At 32.7% G+C, this 20,671-nt stretch overlaps 1 protein-coding gene across 1 annotated transcript; it reads left to right on the top strand.

The window, feature by feature from the left end:
* Nucleotides 5,661-10,747, top strand: LOC109358313 (5-methyltetrahydropteroyltriglutamate--homocysteine methyltransferase). Its single transcript, XM_019602473.1, has 12 exons — nt 5,661-5,795; nt 6,712-7,065; nt 7,168-7,255; nt 7,658-7,785; nt 7,875-8,266; nt 8,357-8,520; nt 8,748-8,828; nt 8,936-9,102; nt 9,182-9,287; nt 9,493-9,743; nt 9,862-10,063; nt 10,140-10,747. Exons 2-12 carry the CDS (start codon nt 6,716-6,718, stop codon nt 10,500-10,502), a joined length of 2,292 nt encoding a protein of 763 aa, XP_019458018.1. The 5' UTR covers nt 5,661-5,795; nt 6,712-6,715; the 3' UTR covers nt 10,503-10,747.

Here is a 20,671-nt window from a genome sequence, read left to right as displayed (position 1 = left end):
TACCTAAACCAAAGGGCATTATAGGTATCTCGTGGATAATTGCGTTTATTAATTAATCAATAATAATTAGTAGCAAGAAAATGCAATCTTAAAAATAAAAACATCGTGCAAACAGGTCGGAGTCTTGGGTCCCACCACCAATTGGCCACCAACTTCCACCAACCCCACTTATTTCCCAAATACTCTTTGCTTCACGTAAGTAAATTTATACAAATATTATAAAAAATCATCCAGTTACTTACGGTTTGTTTGGAAGTTAAATTTTGGAGGGGAATGAAGGAAAATGGGAGGCTTGAGAGCCATAAAAAATACTTGTGACATGACTCTCAAGTCTTCCCTTTCCGTTCCTTCACCTCCAAAATCCAACTCCCAAATAAACCCTTAAAGTTTAGCTAACATACTTCATATCTTAATTATTTATTATATAAAAATCTAATAGTTTAACTTAAAATTCAAATTATTAAAAAAATTAGAATAAATGGATAAGATATGAAATTAATTTTTTTAATTTATTCTTAGAGTAAGTGGATCTCATATCAATATTATATTCAATTTATTTAATATTTTTATAATGAGTTTAATACTTGGTCATTTTAAATGTATATTTTTTAGTATTCTACTTTTTAATTATTTAAGAGTTAATAATATTTAATAGATAACTGATAAATTGTAGTAATACTTAAAAACAACTTATATTGTTCACATGTAGTCTATTTTCTCTTTTACAATAAACCAACCATAACCATAGTAATTATTCTTGTGCTATTTTGATATAAATAAGAATAACATTGTTATTACTTAGTATTAGAGTGTTCTTAAAAATAAAAATAGCTATTGTTGTGCCAATTCTTATAAATAAAATATAATTATCTTCATTTATGACTAGACTATTCTTAAAAATGAGAACACCACTAAGAAAGAGAGAAATATGTTTAAAATCCGTATATATTACGCCATCTATAAAACACGATTATACACACATGTTAAAAACTAATCAGTTGTCTGAAAGTAACCACATAAATTATTAAATTGTCCTAATTGATATTTATTATTGCACTAATGTTGAATCTTGTTTTATCTTAAATAATTTAGAGTGTGTTTGCTTTTATTTTTTTTGTTTCATTTCCAATGGTATCAGAAAAGTAAAATGAAAATATGTTTACATTATTATTTTCATTTTATATTTAAAAAAATATGAGGTTCATTTTCGAAAAATTTGAAATTAAGAAAATATTATTTCCAACAATTTCAATGATGAGGCAATTACATTTTATTAAAAATTTTAAGACTTTTGTTATTCCATTTGTTTCATTGATGTTTTATATTTTTCATGTTATTACAAATCTTTTAATATTTTGAAAACCTCGTATACATTTATATTTTACTTTTTAACTATATACTTATATATTATTTATTTATTTACCACATGTTTCTTCATTTTTGTAATTCATTTTCAATGTGCATTAAATGTATGTATTTTAGTCAAATTATATTGATGTTTTTATGTATTTTAATAGTTTCTCAAACTATGTGGATAATCTCAAACTATGTGGATAATCTCAAACATAAAAAATGGAATGAAAGGAATATATTTTTTAATTACTCTCTCTACTAATCAATAAAATGACAAAACCAATCTATTAGTGCCTCAAGACTACTGCACATCTTCATAATATAATTTTTGGTACTACTAAGGTTATCCTCTTAACTTTTTGAGTAAGGAACTAATCCATTTCAGGATTCGTGACTTCTCCTTCTAACAAGTGTCGCTCCCAAAAATCGAACTTTTGACTTTGGGAATCTATTGGAGCCTTACACCACTAGACCAACACTTTGTTGGTCTTCATAATAGAATTCATTTCTTTATCTCTCAACATAACAACTTTGTTTTCGCCTCTCTCATGATATTATTGAAATAGTTAGATGATGTGTATGATAATATATGATTTTGGTATGAAAATTAACTCCCCTTGAAATTAGTAAACCTTAATTAAATAATAGAATACTTGTGTAATTTATTTTAACTTCAACATTTTTTGGGAGCACATTCAAGTGCATGATCCTCGTTATGACATTTGATACGTCTTTGTGGTAGCTAACGACTAAATACAACAATTAAATATGTTCAATATATTGTAGACATAAAATCTGTTGAAAAGGAAAACGCAAATATCAAATATATGGAATCATTAAGTCGACTATTTTAGTAATTAATATTTAGAATTGAATTAATTACAAATGCAATTATTCTCGTTTGTGAAATTTACTGTGAATGATTTTGAAAGTGAAATGAAATTAACAAACATGCTGAGGAAAAGAAAACGTGGAAAAAAAATTGTTTTCTATTTTAGAAAACATTTTTTTTAAAAAACAAAGAGACCCTAGCATTTGGAGTTCAAAAAATTAAATGAATCTATACATATATGACACTCTAATAGGAGAATCAACAACACATTAAAAGAGAGAAAATGTTTGTATTTTTTAATAAAGGTAGTTTCGACATAATATTACACAATATTTATATTTGCTTATATCTGATAATATTAAAGAATATACTTAAAATTAGCATATACATATTAAAACGTACAGATGGAATAATAATATAAAAGTGTGATAGATTGCTCTACACAAATAAAAATGAATAATGGTTCCAAAAAAAAGTTCACATTCTTAGCTTAAAAAATATATTTTAATAAATTATAAAAAGTGTAGGTAAGTTAATTCGGAATTGAGAATCCATTTACCATTTCTTCTTGATATTCTCTATCTTATTATTCAAATTTAGAAGGTAAATTGTTTATCCTACACGTCACTCACATAGCATTGTTGCCATTTTATTTGGTTGGTGATCAATGAGTATTGATCAGCTAGCGTTGTTGAATTTTCAGGGGCCACCAATCCATTTCCTAGAGGAAAACTAGTGAATTTGAACCTAATTTATAATTGGAAAATATATATTCTCATACTAATTTTTCATACTAATCTTTATATTCATAAGAAAGTAAATACATCTCAATATAATATTTTATTTTTTGATGATTGGTTTACTCTTACATATATTATTTTCGTGTAAGTAAAAAAATTAACAAAATAATTTAATAGGAGTATATAACATTACTCTTTACAGTTAACACTTATGAAACTTGTAGAACATAAAGACAATAACTTGATAACCTGCTTTTATTGTTGGACCAATTGTACCAAATGGCAAGAGTGTAGTAACATTGGTTACTGAAAAATGTAGAGGTTTGTTTGATAATTTACCTTATAGTATTTTTTAAAGGTTAGTTGGATAATTTTCATTACAGTAATAAAATAGCGTTTGTTGAAAAGTTACAATATAAGGTTGTATTTGTAAGAGATTATATCATATTTTATAAGATAACTTTATGTAGCGCTTTGAGAATTAATAAATATAATTGTTCCTACCCGGTGAACCGAAAAGTCACATACTTGGTCGCTGAGGTGGGCCCCGCGTGTTGGGACCACCAGAGTTGACTTAGGAGACAGCATCAACCCACGTGACAGCACGGCAGACAGGCTGCAGAACGGCTACCAAACCAACCACAAGCTAAAAGACAAGAGTGGCACAGTGTACGGTCATGGCAGACGGGAAAAGCAGCCTCCGACAATACCTTTGGTCGGCCACGCGTCGCACCACCTGCCAAGAGCCCAAAGTCAACTCTCCCTTCTATAAATAGGGATCTCTACCAACAGGAAGTATCTTAACCTCTCTACTCTTTAACATTACTCACTCTACTACTATCTATCTTCATTATTCTCATATTCCCATTCACTTAGTTCATACACTGACTTGATCGTCGGAGAACCTTTTCAGGTACCTCCACCGACGGGTCCAGCTCTCCTACCTCATCTTGCTACGTTGACGATTATCCTCTTCTCCTTCCTCAACAGCTGATCAATCATTGTCCGTACCTTTGTGTTCTAGTAAAGAACATTGGCGCCGTCTGTGAGAACGAGTGTTACCTGAGTTTTTGAAGAAGTTAAAAATAGGAAGAATCCAAAAGAAGATCACGCAGAAATTATATCAGTTTTGTCACTAATTATATGTACTTTTAAAGTTGTGAGGAGATCATAAGAAAACTTAATATAGAAAAGTTAGTTAAATAATGTTACTCTAATTCCTAAAGAAATAAGGGAACCAAGAAAAATTAAATGTCAAATATTTAAAGATAAATATTTTATTAGTAAGCATAATTTATTTATTATATAACATTATGAAATTAGTTAATTTACCTAATAGAACCTGATATTAAAACTTAATTATTATTCTCATTCCATAATAAGACTCATTCATTTTTTTCATTCAATTAATTAAATAATTTTATCTTTTTAATTTTCAATTAATGAATATTGAAATAGTATTTTTTAAAGGTTAGTTTGATAATTTTCATTATAGTAATCAAATAGCACTTGTTGAAAAGTGTTGTATTTATAATAGATCATATCATATTTTCATAAGATAATTTTATGTAGTGTTTTAAGAATTAAGAAATATAATTAATATTGTTTATGAGTTTTGTCAATAATGTATTTTTAAAGTTGTTAGGAGATCATTAGAAGACTTAATATTGAAAGTTAGTTAAATGAATCTTACTCCAATTCATAGAGAAATAAGAAAATCAAGAAAAATCAAATGTCAAACAATTAATAAATATTTTCTCGATAAACATAATTTTTTTATTATAAAATATTATGAAATTGCTTAATTACTTAATAGAACCTGATATTAAAACTTAATTGTTATTCTCATTCCATAATAAGACACATTCAGTTAATGAATATTGAAATAGTATTTTTTAAAGTTTAGTTTGATAATTTTCATTATAGTAATCAAATAGCACTTGTTGAAAAGTTACAATATAAGCTTGTATTTATAATAGATCATATCATATTTTTATAAGATAGTTTTATGTAGTGTTTTAAGAATTAAGAAATATAATTAATATTGTTTATGAGTTTTGTCAGTAATGTACTTTTAAAGTTGTGAGGAGATCATTAGAAGACTTTAATATAGAAAGTTGGTTAAATGAATGTTACTCCAATTCATAGAGAAATAAGGAAACAAACAAAAAAATCAAATGTCAAGCAATTAATAAATATTTAAAGATAAATGTTTTGTGAATAATCATAATTTATTTTATTTATTATAGAAGATTACCAAACTGCTTAATTTACATAGCCTGATATTAAAACTTAATTTTTGTTGTCATTTCATAATAAGACACCTTCATTCTTTTCATTCAATTAATTAAATAATTTTATCTTTTTAATAAATATTTAGATGAATTTAATATGTATAAACTGACAATTCAATGTAATTCTTTTTTATATTGTCAAAAAAATTATTCATATATTAATCATTATTAACTTTCAAAATAAAATTAGTATAAATCAATAGTGGATGATATGCTTCTAGTGTAAAATTTTTATACAAAGAGTGCACAAATGTTAAACTTTATTTGGATATCTAATTTGCAATGCAACATGCCTCTGACTTGCTTCACTCTCCTCCTTTCACCGTTGAAGCGCGTGGAATTAAGTTTAAAAACTTAAAAATATCTTAAATAAATTATACTAAAAAAATATATACTAATTTCTCTCTCTCTAGTTGTGAAAATGGAACTAGACTTCTCAGATCTGATTCACAAAACGGCTATAAATAACAAGAAAACCACTTCTTAACACTCACATTCTGTTCTCTTCTTCAATCTTCTCCGAAGAAATAACAGAGAACCATTCTCTCATCTCATTTTCTATCAACACTCGTTAAGGTACGAAACGATACCTTCTTTTTCTCTCCCTCGTTTTTCTCTCCCTCGTTTTTCTCTCCGTTGTTTTCTCTTACTAAATATCATTTTAATTTTCACGTTTCTTCATTTTCTGTCCTCTTACTTTCTTTCTCTCATAATTCACATTAACACTTACTTCAACTTCTCGTCACACGAGATTTATAACCGTCAAAACGTAATGTTCATTCTCCATCAATGTTTTGAAGTTATAGATCTGTGGTGTTTAGTTGTCGTAATGAGTAGATCTATTGGATCTGAATCGTTTATCTTCCGATTTCGAAGTTTCTATCTATTATTCAACTAAACATCTAAGCTTATATTTAAATCTCGTGAAAATGATTGCTCTGAAACTTTGATTTTCGTATAATTTGATATATCGTGCTTGTTTTGGTGTTAGTGTTGAGTATCATAATTCACAAGTGCTAACTCTGATATAATCCATAGGAAAGTTTGGTTTAGATTGATTTATGAGAAATAATTGCTTGTTTTCAAACGGTTACTTACAGAATTTTGATTATAAGAGGTTTTGAACTCACAGAATAAGCTGATCCAGTGTTGAATATCTTAGATTATTGCTTATGTGGTTATTACTTTCTTAAATCTAGTTCATGTTTGGTTCAGCTTAAACTTCCGGGGAAACTTGACTTAATCATTGATTTTAAGTGATTATGAGCTTAGAATAACTGTATGTAAGTAAATCTTGAGTGTTGATTTGGATATGATGTTATGTAACAGAACATTGACATGTCATCTTAGAATGTTGTTTATGTGGTTACTTTTTCAAATCTAAGTATGTTTGATTCAGCTTAAATAAACTCAGGTTTAATCATAAGCAATTTGAACACTAAATAAGTGAATCTATTTAAAAATGAGTGTTGATTTGGATTTGATGTAACAGAACAATGGCATCTCATATTGTTGGATACCCACGTGTGGGCCCCAAGAGGGAGCTCAAGTTCGCTTTGGAGTCCTTCTGGGATGGAAAGAATAGCGCTGAGGATTTGAAGAAGGTATCCGCTGAACTCAGGGCATCCATCTGGAAGCAGCAGGCTGGTGCTGGGATCAAGTACATCCCCAGCAACACTTTCTCATACTATGATCATGTGCTCGATGCCACCGCCACCCTCGGTGCTGTCCCACCCAGATATGGCTGGACTGGCGGTGAGATTGGGTTTGATACCTACTTCTCCATGGCCAGAGGTAATGCCTCTGTGCCTGCCATGGAGATGACCAAGTGGTTTGACACCAACTAGTAAGTCATGGTTCATGTTTTGTTGTGTATATTTTTTAATGATTCGGTAGGTAGTCATATTGATCTGATTACTGAACAGTTATGTGTGTGTTGATGATGCAGCCACTTTATTGTCCCTGAATTGGGACCTGATGTGAACTTCACTTACTCTTCTCACAAGGCTGTTGAAGAATACAAGGAGGCCAAGGCGGTATGTATTTGTTTTTATGTTATAAAACCAATCACATTAAAATTTTCTGCATATCTTTGAGATGCATTGCTTTGTTACATCTGTTAGATCTGGTCCGAGAATCAATAGATCTCAAAGTGCTAGGTAGTTGGTTAGAAATGACTGTTAATATACATTTTGACATTCACATTTGATGCATATCATTGAAAATGTGTAACACTAAACTTAGATCAGGGTCTGGGTTCAATAGATCTCAAAGTGCTATCTTATTAGAAATGATTCTGTGTTAATCAGCTCTTTGTTATGTTGACTATTGATGTGTCCAAATGTTGTCCTGTATGGTCATTATGATAAAAGTTTAATTTGTCTTCTTAACATGTTCATTAATATCAACATTGTCATTGTGTTTATTTTCTCTTGTAGCTTGGAGTTGATACCATTCCTGTCCTCGTTGGCCCTGTCTCATACTTGTTGCTCTCCAAGCCTGCCAAGGGTGTTGATAAATCCTTTTCTCTCCTCTCTCTCCTCCCAAAGGTCCTTGCTGTCTACAAGTAAGAATTTTAATTTGTTTACAGCTATTATTTTTTGATCTTTTATATATTCATTTTTTTTTCTAAATTGCTTATAACTATAAACTCAGGGAGGTTGTGGCTGATCTTAAGGCAGCTGGTGCTTCATGGATTCAATTTGATGAACCCACACTTGTCTTGGACCTTGAATCTCACAAGTTGCAGGCATTTACTGATGCATACTCAGAACTTGCATCTACTTTATCTGGTTTGAATGTTCTTATTGAGACCTACTTTGCTGATATCCCTGCTGAAGCATACAAGACCCTCACATCTTTGAGCAGTGTCAGTGCATACGGATTTGATTTGGTCCGTGGAACTAAGACTCTTGATTTGATCAAGAGTGGATTTCCCAGTGGGAAGTATCTCTTTGCTGGAGTGGTTGATGGAAGGAACATTTGGGCTAATGATCTTGCTGCTTCTATCAGTACATTGCAGGCTCTTGAGGGCATTGTTGGCAAAGGTATTCATTAATGATGAATTTCATATGAAATTTACGGTACTATGCAGTTTATAAAGTCACTTAATATATCTATTCTTTAATGGTATGCAGATAAACTTGTTGTCTCAACCTCCTCCTCACTTCTTCACACCGCTGTTGATCTTGTTAATGAGACCAAGTTGGATGATGAGATCAAGTCATGGTTAGCTTTTGCTGCCCAAAAAGTTATTGAAGTGAATGCATTGGCTGCTGCTTTGTCTGGTAACAAGGATGAGGTAATCTCTATTCCTCGCACTTTTGAAGAAATAAAAAATGGGTGGTTTAGTGCATGAGGCTTCCGCCTAGTGAGATCTAGGGCGGATAGTTGCATACAGTCTTATCCTCACATTTAAATATCTGGAGGGTTTTCGATATAAATACTAATTTAAAATGTAATTATGTCTATGTTTTATTCCTGTTTGTTTCATTGCATAATTTCATGAACTGATTTAAATCATTTCAGGCCTTCTTCTCCTCCAATGCTGCAGCTTTGGCTTCAAGAAAGTCCTCTCCAAGAGTGACTAACGAGGCTGTTCAGAAGGCTGTGAGTGTTTTATCTTTTCTTGTTTCCGTTCAACTGCTCATTTTGTTCAATTGGATATGATATGAAAATTTGGCTGTTGCTCAACACTTCTTTTCTTTCCCTATCAGGCTGCTGCATTGAAGGGTTCTGAGCATCGCCGTGCTACTAATGTCAGTGCCAGACTTGATGCTCAACAAAAGAAGCTTAACCTTCCAATCCTCCCAACCACCACTATTGGATCCTTCCCCCAGACTGTAGAACTGAGGAGGGTACGCCGTGAATACAAGGCTAAAAAGTAAGAAAGGTTAAGACTGCTGATTTCTGCATTGTTTTCTTGAGATGCCTTTACTTACCATGATTTGATTTCTCTTCAGGATCTCCGAGGAAGAGTATGTTAAGGCAATTACTGAGGAAATCCGCAAAGTTGTTGAACTCCAAGAAGAGCTTGATATTGATGTCTTGGTGCATGGGGAGCCTGAGGTCAGCTCCACTCAAAATTACTAAATATTAGTTTCTTGAAGAAAAGAATAAGAGATAGCTTTGTTACACCCTTTTTTAATATATCCTTGCTCACCACATTCATTTTTGAAGAGCAACACACTCTTTCAAGATTTTCCGCCCTTGCTGTTAGATTGCTGATTCTAAAATTTCACTTCCAACTGATTATGTTTGCCTTTCACTGCAGAGGAACGATATGGTTGAGTACTTTGGTGAGCAATTGTCAGGCTTTGCCTTCACTGTTAATGGGTGGGTGCAATCCTATGGATCTCGCTGTGTGAAGCCACCAATTATCTATGGTGATGTGAGCCGCCCAAAGGCAATGACTGTCTTCTGGTCATCTAAAGCTCAGAGCTTGACCAAACGCCCAATGAAGGGAATGCTTACTGGTCCCGTCACCATCCTCAATTGGTCTTTCGTTAGAAACGATCAGCCCAGGTATAAACTCAAGACCCTTTACAATGTGGTGGGAAAAGAATAAACATTTAAATATAGCCATAAAAACCATCATTATTCACCACAATGTTATGTCTAACATTTATGAATCTATTTGCAGATCTGAGACCTGCTACCAGATCGCTTTGGCTATCAAGGATGAAGTTGAAGACCTTGAAAAGGCTGGCATCAATGTTATCCAAATTGATGAGGCTGCTTTGAGAGAGGGGCTACCATTGAGGAAGTCAGAGCATGCTGACTACTTGGACTGGTCTGTCCATTCCTTCAGGATCACTAATGTTGGTGTTCAGGATACCACTCAGGTATTTCTTGGTTACAAGTTGCTATCTATTTTTTCCTTTTGCCTTTACAATAATATTAACCTTATGATATTTACAGATCCACACCCACATGTGCTACTCAAACTTCAACGACATCATCCACTCAATCATTGATATGGATGCTGATGTTATCACCATTGAGAACTCCCGTTCTGATGAGAAGCTCCTCTCAGTCTTCCGCGAAGGAGTGAAGTATGGTGCTGGAATTGGCCCTGGTGTCTATGACATCCACTCCCCAAGAATACCACCAACAGAAGAAATCGCTGACAGGATTAACAAGATGCTTGCTGTGCTTGAGAAGAACATCTTGTGGGTCAACCCCGACTGTGGTCTCAAGACCCGCAAGTACTCAGAGGTGAAGCCGGCCCTTACCAACGTGGTTGCCGCAGCCAAACTCATCCGTAACGAGCTTGCCAAGTAAAATGCTATAAGATGGTCGTCTCAGTAGTCATATTGGTTCTGCTTGATTTACACAGAAGGGAAATTTTCTATTTGGTTGTTTCAATAACTGTGTGTGAAGTATTATATCTAGTTGTTTAGTATGCTCTATGAGCAATTGATTTCTACCCCTCCCACTTCCTTACCATTCTGTCTTCCAAATGTTCTGTATCTTCGTGGGCTTTGCCCCAATCTTTGGTATGCAATTTTACCAGTTTTGTTATATTACTGAGTGTCTTAATTTTTTTTATATATTTCTAAATGCATATTTCTAACTTCCATACAATATTCAGTAGCTCTTTTTACGAAATGAGAATGATAGAGCTAAAGGTTAATTATGGGAGATACTAAAGCTTAAAATAATATCAGTATACAACCATTAATACAAGACATTCATATAAGATCATCTAGAAGAAATATTGTGAAAACACACGTCTATGTGAAAAATGTCAATCAACTTGCATGTTCTTGATCTTGTATCTCCATGAAGAATATGATGATTAAATTTGCTGGTTTTGGATCATTAAAAAACTAAAAATAAGACTTATCGTATATACATATTACAAAATCATTATGAAACGAGATGTCCTCAACTAATAGCTTAAACCTACGATCACTATAAAAAGGGTTTACTCTTTAAACCTAGGCCCAAGTATTCGATAAATATCTAACAGTCTCCTGTTGGAACAGTGAATGACTAAAAGAATGAAGAAGGAGAAGAGAATGAGGATTATTCAGAGAAGAAGATTTTGATTGAGAGAGAAGTGAATATCATAGAGTTTCTATTATGGTGTGTTAGTTACAAAGTAAAGGTTATGAATTGCTATTTATATAAACCCTCAACCATATTAACTAAATTTTGAATTACACTTTCAACCCCCCATAATTCAAAATTATAAACAACATTGAACTCCCAATCCATTAAACTTCTCCTGGTCCAGTTTTGAATTCCTATCCTCTTCCTCAAGTCTTTAAATCTATCTATCTTCAATGGCTTGGTCATTATTTCTGCCAATTGAACCTCAGTTTTGAAATGTATAAGCTTGATTCTTCATTCTGCCTTAGATAGTGATATTTTGTTTCAATATGCTTGCTTCTGCCATACAAGACTAGATTTTTGGCTAAGTCAATCGCTGATTTACTATATATCAACAATTCAATCATTTTTCCACTGTCAATGCCAAGTTCCAGCAGCAATGAGGACAACCAAAGTGCTTGATAAGCTATTGAACAACTGCTATATACTGAACTAGTTGACAATGACACTACATTTAGCTTGTGTGAACACCACGATGTTGGAGGACCTGCAATCATGAATAGGCCATGAGATGTGAGCTAATCTTCTCAACTTGATGAGGGAAAACAATACCAAAGTCAAGAGTTCTCCTTTGGTATCTCAGAGTTCTTTTGGCTGCAATCATGTGAGAGTGTCATGAACCTGGTAATCACACCGACACTAAAGGAGATTTATGGTCTAGTGTGACAAATGTATCTCAAACTTCCCATAATTTGCCTAAATAGTGTTGCATCAACACCAACTTCTCCCTCACAATTTTCCAACTTTAGGTTCATCTCAGCTGAAGTTTCTGAGACATTACAATTCATAATATTGAATTTGTTCAAGACTTCAAGGAGGTACTTCTTTTGGTGCATGAATAACCCTCTCTTGGTGTACTCAAATTCCAGACCAAGGAAGTATGAAACTATTCCTAAATTTGTCATTTCAAACTCACCCTTTAGACTTTTCTTTAACTCTTCAATTCCCTCTGAACTGCCGCTTGTGATTAAAATGTCATCTACATATAGGCAAATGAAAAAATCACCATAATTATGGCCTATAGGCTTGATGTACACACCATACTCAATTAAGCATTTCTGGAAACCAGAGTCATGTAAGAACTTATCAATCTTCTTATTCCATGCTCTAGGTGCTTGTTTTATTGCATAATGTACTTTCTTGAATCTTAACACTTTATCCTCATTTCGTTTGCTAATGAAGCCAAGAGATTGAGACACAAATACCACTTCCTCTAATGGACAACTGAGAAAGGTTGACTTGACATATAATTAACATAATATTCATTTCTTCCAACTAACTAAGGCCACCATAAGTCTCACAATTCCCAATCTAGCCACTAGTCCAAAGACTTCTAAGTAGTCAAGTCATTCCTTTGACATAAACTTTTTGGCCACAAGCCTGCTTTGTGCTTTGCTATAGAGTCATTAGGTTTTAACTTGACCTTGAAGATCCATTTGGCATCTATTGGAACTTTCTGGTCTGGTAGAGTTACCAATTCCCACGTGTCATTCTTTTTCTATTGACTTGATCTCTTCTAGCATAATATCTCTCCAAACATTGCTAGAGATTGCTTCTTCAAAGCTTACTGGCTCAACATCAACTAGCAGAGCCATATATTGTACCAAGTCCTCTTCTGTATTGACAACATAATCGAAGTAAAGTTGAAAGTCTCTGAATCTAGATGGAACATTCCTTTGTCTTCTTGGTCTTTCATCGGTCCTTGATGTATATGATTTAATGTGTTTGTATCTTCTTCTTCTCTCACCAATTCATCATTCTCCTAATCTAGATGTAGACTAGCCATAATGGTGTTCTCTTGAGGTCATTTCCATGATTCTGATTCATCAAAGTGTACATCTCCACTGAATACAATTTGTTTGTTTATAGGATTGTACAATTTCTATGAACAAGTAGGATTGTATCCAATGAAAATCATTGGTTCACTCTTGTTGTCTACTTTCTTTCTTCTTTGATCTAGGATATGGCTATAGTAGAGTGAGCCAAATATCCTTAGATGTCTCACTGAGGGTTTCACTCATGACCAAGCTTCTTCTAGCACCATTGAGTTTAGCTTCTTTGTGGGACATCTATTTAGAACAAATGCAACATTAATGTCTACTTCTCCCCAGAAGTTGTGTGAGAGATTCTTAGTTTTCAAAATGTTCCTAACCATGTTAAGAATTGTTCTATTATTTCTTTATGCAATTCCATTGTGTTGAGGTGTGTATGGAGAAGTTACCTCATGCACAATTCCTTGGTCCTTGCAGAACTGTGCAAATTCCCTTGATGTGTACTCACCACCCTCATCTGTTCTAAGGATCTTTATGCTCTTCCCAAACCACTTTTCTGCCAATCTCTTCAAGTATTTGAAGATTAAGAAGACTTCATTCTTGAGCTTGATAAGATAGATCCACACCTTTCTTATTAAATCATTTACAAAGGAGACAAAATACTTGTTGCCTCCTAGTGAAGGAACATCAAATGGGCCACATATATTAGAGCAAACTATGTGCAACAAGTCATTTACTCTTGAGGCGGTGTATAAATTGAAAGAGTTTCTTGGCTGCTTGTTGATGAGACAATTGTCACACACCTTCCTTGGAAGTTGCATTATGGGAAATCCTAGTACCATGTCTCCAGTTCTCAACATACTCAAATTCCCGAAGTTCAGATGCTCAAACCTTAGATACCAAAGCCAATAATCCTCAAATAGTGTCATAGATAGGCACTGACAATTGCAAGATTGATTTAGGATGTCTTATTTGAAGCCATAGTTGCCCTCATGACTAGCCTCTTCTTCTGGTCATAGATTTCCAAGGATAAATTGAGTAATCCCATGAAAAATTATTTCTCCAATAATTGTCCCATGCCGATCAAATTGCTTTTCATATTTGGCACATACAACACATCAGTGACCATAACATGTTTGCCATCCTTTCTTTTGATCAGAACATCATCAGTACCTTCAGCTTGGATAATCCTATTATCAACAAATCTAACATTGCTCTTTTTCTTTACATTAAAGTTAACTAACCAATCTCTATATCCAGTCATATGTCTTAAGAAACCAAAATACATATACCAAATGTCATTTTTTTTTCTAACCTGACTTGTAACCATCATGAGCAAAAGAGGTTGATCATCATTTTTTGTCTCAACTTCTTCTTCAACCATGTGTGCTTCATTGTATTGTGTGCTTCTATTGTCACCTTGGCTAGGAGAGGCTTTGCATTCAGTTGAGAAATGACCAATTTTACTATAATTGAAGCACTTTATCTTCTTCTTATCCATGGTATTTTTACCTCATCTCCATTGATTGAATCCCCCTAATTTTACTGAGCCTTATGATTTACTGGAGTCCACTCTTTCTTGATCTCTATGTTGGAGATTCTTGTGATTTCCACTTTTGAAATCTCTTCCTCTACCTCTTCCTCGAAATCTGTTTCTTCCACCAAAACTCCTTCTACTTGTATGAGCTTGTAAAGCCTGCTCAACAAGTCTTTCTGTGGATCTTTCCCACGAGCCTTTGCTCATATGCTTTAAAAGAACCTTGAAGATCCTCAACCTTCATGTTTTCTAATCTTTTGGATTCCTCAATTGCCACTACAATATGGTCAAAGTTTGGAGTTAAGGTACGAAGAATCTTCTCAACAATGAATTAATCAATGATCTTCTCTCCACATGCCTTCATTGCATTTGTATGAGTGACAATTCTGTTGAAGAATTGAGCCATCTTGTCATTTGTATTCATCTGCATCAATTCATATTATCTTCTTAGTGTTTGCAATCTCACATTCTTCAATTGTTATTCTCCATGATTGCATGCTTCAAGGATCAATCATGCCTCTTTCGAATTTGATGCACCAGAGATCTTTTCAAAGTGTATTTCATCCACACATTGATGTAAGAGAAACATTGTCTTACAATCTTTCTTCTTGTATATCTTTCTTTGTTCTTCTATTGCACCTTCAACAAGGGTTTAAAAACCTTGCTTAGCAATGTCATCTACATCTTGGTACCCCATTAGTGCTTTTATTTGCACTCTCCATCGATTCCAATTCTTGCGATAAAAAGCTAAAAGATTTGTAGGGAATTTGTCACTATTTTGTCACATTGTTTTTGAAAAGGAATTGATGAAGGTGAGGATGCATTTTTGGATCTTTCAACCTTGCTCTTGATACCATTTTTATTGAAACATTGAATGAATGAAAAAATGAAAACAAAATGAAGAAAGATAAGAGAATGGGGATTATGTAGAGAGGATTATATAAAGAAGAAGATTTTGATTGAGAGAAAAGGGAATATCATAGAGTTTTCTATTATGGTGTGTTAGTTAAAAAGTGAAGATTATGAATTGTTATTTATAGAAACCTTCAACCATATTAACTAAATTTTGAATCACACTTTCAACATCTCCACCGATCACATATATCAATATGCAATTATGTATTTTAGAATAATTATACGAGTATTCAAAATTGCTATCATTTCTAACAATCATGTTCACCAATCTTTCAAATAGGGTTAATTATAGTAAAACTGAATCATAAATCTTATTCTAAAAATATATTTCCACAAACATATCTATACTTAAAAGAAGTTGAAGAAACAAGGAAATTATACTTGTGAGGAAATGGGGAACAAAAATAATAATTGAGGTTGAGGAAACATGTCTATAATTTATTATGGTTGTAATTCTTTTGAATAATGGATAAATCTTGGTGGTGTTTGTCAAGTGCTGGACATATCCCAAAATACTTGAAAGTAGATTAAGATAATGTCCTTGTGTCAGTTGTGTGATGGTCTCTCTACATCTATATTATTTATAATGTATATTTTCTAATGGAGGTTCTAAGTAACACTTAAAAGGAGTTTTCTTGCATATTGAGTTTAAGACTTTCTGAGTGTTGAAACTTTTTTCCTCTTCAATTTGACAAAAAAGTTTAAGAAAGTTTCACATAATTATTTTAGTTGGACATTACCCCAACTGCAATCAAATTGTCCATATTCTACTAGAATCATACAATCAGATAAATATTCAAGAATTATGAAAATAAACTCAAATGATCCATAAGAGCAAAGTGATATTACTTAGCAACATCCTCAAAATCTTAGCAACAACTTCTCCATAGATTAATTATATATGTTTAGCAAATGTTATTTGCAATCAGTTTCCTATTCCTATTTATACTAGATGGCCTCAATGGCCTCAAAGTTGTTCCCTAGTCCAATATCTAAGTGATAATTGGTTGGGTTGTATTCCTTATGGGAGCTTCATTACAAGGTCAAACTACAAAAGGGGGTCTAAAGCATCAAGTGAATGAATCTTGTGGACACACTTCTAGTTAGACGCTTCTTCATCCAAGATGTATTGTCCCTAAGAGTTATTTTAATTTTTTCTATAAATATTAGTATGGGCAATGCAATCAGGTTTGGTTTCAACTCATGCTTTAATTAAGAGAAAAAATATTTCCACTAACAATATATGAGTTTTATATATTAATATTTCCACTAACAATATATGAGTTTTATATATTGTCAATACATCATCTATTATGCATATTTAATCATCATTGACTCTTAATTAAAGGGTTTTGTTATCCTCAATACTTAGTACTAAAGTTAAGAAACCTAAAAATTAATATACTATCCTCGAACGTGGTGTTTTAGTAAATAAAAAATGAATATAATATCTATATTATTAATGTAAAGATATATATTATCTACCAATTCATTTATTAATTCATACAAATAATGAGAATAATAAAATATAAATAAAGGAAGGCATGAAGAAGTTGGTTATAAAAGTTGTACACATTATCATTTGTAATCATTTGAGGTCAAGAGCAAAACCAACACTCAAGAGAGTTTTGAGAGAAGAAAGCCTCATCATACGTGTGAGTTAAATATCAACTTAATATTTTTGGTGAGATTATTACTAATTGTAAAACCATTAACTTATAATGAAATATATTTTGTTGTCTCATTGTGATTACATAAAGCGGGAAAAGTCTAATCATGAGATAATCCAAATATCAATTGGTCTTGTAATAGGCGACTGTATTTGGTCTCTTCCCAATAATTGGTATTAAGAGCTTCCATTTCTTATAGAGAGCTTAACTTGTGTTATTTATAATGATTAGCTTTACCTCTTCAAACTACTCCATTTGGAAACCAGGAATGAAGCTCATTCTTATGGATGACAATGAATATCCGGATCAATTGTGGATAATATTTGCAACGAGTCGGGTATGTGTTTTTGAACCTGATGACTGAGATTAGAAATTTTGAGACCACGGGTTTGAGTCGAAGTAATGAAGTACTCAGACCCATAAGTAGTGGTGGATCTTGATCAAAATTACAGGAGGGACAACAAAATTTAATTGCAAATTGTAATTAAAATTAATTTAGTAACAAAAAATATAAAAAAACATACATTATTATATTATAACTAAAATTTTCAGTTATTTCCTTTTCAATATTAGTCACTATGTTGTCTGCAATAAATTTATCTTCTATCTTCCTACCTAATTTTGTTTGGTTGTTGAAAATGATATTTATGTTAGGTGAACCACAATAGTTAAGATAAGACGAATAATTTGATAAAACAAGATATGACCAACGACATATTGTTGAAAGTTTTTCAAACTTGAATGGCTAACGATACCAATAATAAAATATTGAAATTGACATCTCAAACTAATCTTCTCTTGCTCGTTAAAATCCATAACATATAATTGTTGGACAAAAATACATATATTATCAATATCAAATGACTTATAAGCATTCATAGGATATATATTATCAATACATACATAATCTCTTTAATTAAGTGTAAAGAATTAGATCTATTATGTATAATTTTTCTTAGAATGACACACAAATTGGATCATATTTATTTATTAAGCTTCAAATTAAAGAAATATGTGAGATCCAATTAGTATCTCCATAAAGACGTCATTTGGGTGTAGGTAAATGCAGTGCACGTGTTCTTCCAAAAATTATGTCACTGAATGTGTTACTTGTTATGATTGATTGAAAAAATATATATTGTAATTTAGAAGTTTAATAATTAAGTATTTTTATGATCAATCATAACAAATAACACACAAAGCAACACATTTTGTTGAACAACAAATATGTTCAAGTAGGGAAAAATTCAGGAGGGGCAACTGCCCCCACCTGTCTTTGTAATCCTCCGCCACTGCCCGTAAGTACTAGAACTCGCTATTCCTTATTATATATATACATGCCAACATAATTGTAATATCATGTCAATCAAAATTATAATGTTATATTGTTAACCCATAAATGTAATATCATGATAATCCATAAACGTGACTGTTTTCTTGTTAAGTAATAATGCTATGTTGTTAATTCATATGTATGATGTTATATTGATTAAACAGTTCTTAATAAATTTTCCATTATAATGTTGAAGTAAATGACTTTGTTTTATATTTGTTTGAGTAAAAGAAATTGTATTTAATAGTCAATTAAAAGTATTATTTATAATTTTTATGCTATTTTTGATTGCCTAAATAACATATAAGATTATAGGAAAGAAACACAATTACTTAAATTATTCACAATTACTTAAATTATTCACAATTATTTTTAATATTTTTCGAATTTCTGGAAACTCACGGATCCATTGAGTATCTAAGGACCCACATGTAACAGACCTAGTGGGGATCCACACAACAAGCAAAACAAGTCATATGATGAATATAATTTGATGAAGAGGAAAACCGTTGGACAAATTCGATAATAAATAGATTAGTGTTTTTCATCCCACGCCATAATAAATAGTTGCATACATGTTATAAACGAAACTAGACACCTTGTATAAGAGAAAAAGGCCAAAAAATAAAGCCCATCATACCATGTGGCGATTGGTACACCTAAACTATAGTTCACAAAGACTATTACTGAACACTTCCATGATTTTCCAGGATTGGTGAATCAACTCACCAATATGAAGACGAGGCTTGACAATGAATTGCAAGCATTATTACTACTTAGTTCCTTGTCACACAATTGGGACACACTTGTGACTTCTGGTTCCATTGAGTAACTTAGCACTACAAGGCGTTCTAACATTGGACATAATAAAAGATATTATGCTCAATGAAGAATAAAAAAGGAACGTGGACAAAGTTAGAGGCTTTCATAACAGAGTATGTTGGATGAAGCACCCACAAGAAGTCAACACTAGAGACAATTAGGCCCACTAGAATTAAACATAACCCCAAATAGATGCTTGATTATGTGGTTGATAAGTAAATGTTTTAAATTCTGTTGAAGAATGTATTGGACTTCTTGTTTTGGCCCAATCCCTAGTAGGAAACCCTAAAGAATTCTCAAGTTCTGTATATAAGTGTGACTTCAACTGCTATGGAACTATGAATGAAGTATATTTTTCTTAACTTTCTCATTTTCTTGCTTAATATTTCTGTTTTATTCCATTTAACTCAACAAGACCCTATCAAATTGGTGCTTTCATTCTTGATCCATGCCTCCCAAGAACTCCAACAAGGAGATGGATGAGACTCTATTACAACTTTTTGTAGAAAAATTGCAAGAGAACAAGGAACAACAAGATGTCAGACATGAGGCTATTGCTGAATCACTTCGTGCCATCACTGATAAATTAGCAGGTATGACTGCCATTCTATATCTACCCCCACAGTCCCCAGATCCCCACAATATGGCATCATCCTCCCACATTACCAACCCTAACCCTATCCCAAACCCCCTTTTCCCACTAACAACAACCCACATTTTCCCCTACCAACACACCACCACAAATACCTTCCCCATACCCACACATTGCCCAAACACCGGTCCCACCTTTTTCAACCTCCATCTCAACTATACACACCCCCATGACAGTTCCACCTACCCAACCTAGACCTCCAAAACTACAACTCATACCATTTGACGGAACTGAACCGCTTGACTGACTGTTCCAAGCATACCAATTTTTTCAGTTATACCAAATCCCACCTGAGCAACGTCTTCATATTATTTCATTTTACATAAAAGGTGAAGCTTTAAGTTGGTTTAAATGAGCCTTTTATAATGGTAGCATCAATGATTGGGAAACTTTTACCCAGCCCCTAGAAATTCGTTTTGGTTCATCCACTTACCAAAACCACCAAGCAGAACTGTTTAAGCTCCGCCAAACCGGGACTGTTGCTGAATACCAGCAGCAATTTGAGAAAATTAATAACAGAATTTGGGGTTTGTCCCCATACATCATTCTCAACTGTATTTTTGTCTAGGCTAATGCTAGAAATTCGGTGGGAATTGTCTATTCTTCGACCCACTACTATTGCTGAGGCGTTGGG

This window comes from Lupinus angustifolius, chromosome LG10, assembly GCF_001865875.1.
Source record: "Lupinus angustifolius cultivar Tanjil chromosome LG10, LupAngTanjil_v1.0, whole genome shotgun sequence".
Lineage (NCBI taxonomy): Eukaryota > Viridiplantae > Streptophyta > Magnoliopsida > Fabales > Fabaceae > Lupinus > Lupinus angustifolius.
The sequence above is the reverse complement of the archived record's forward strand: the minus strand, read 5'-3'. Positions and strand labels throughout refer to the sequence as shown.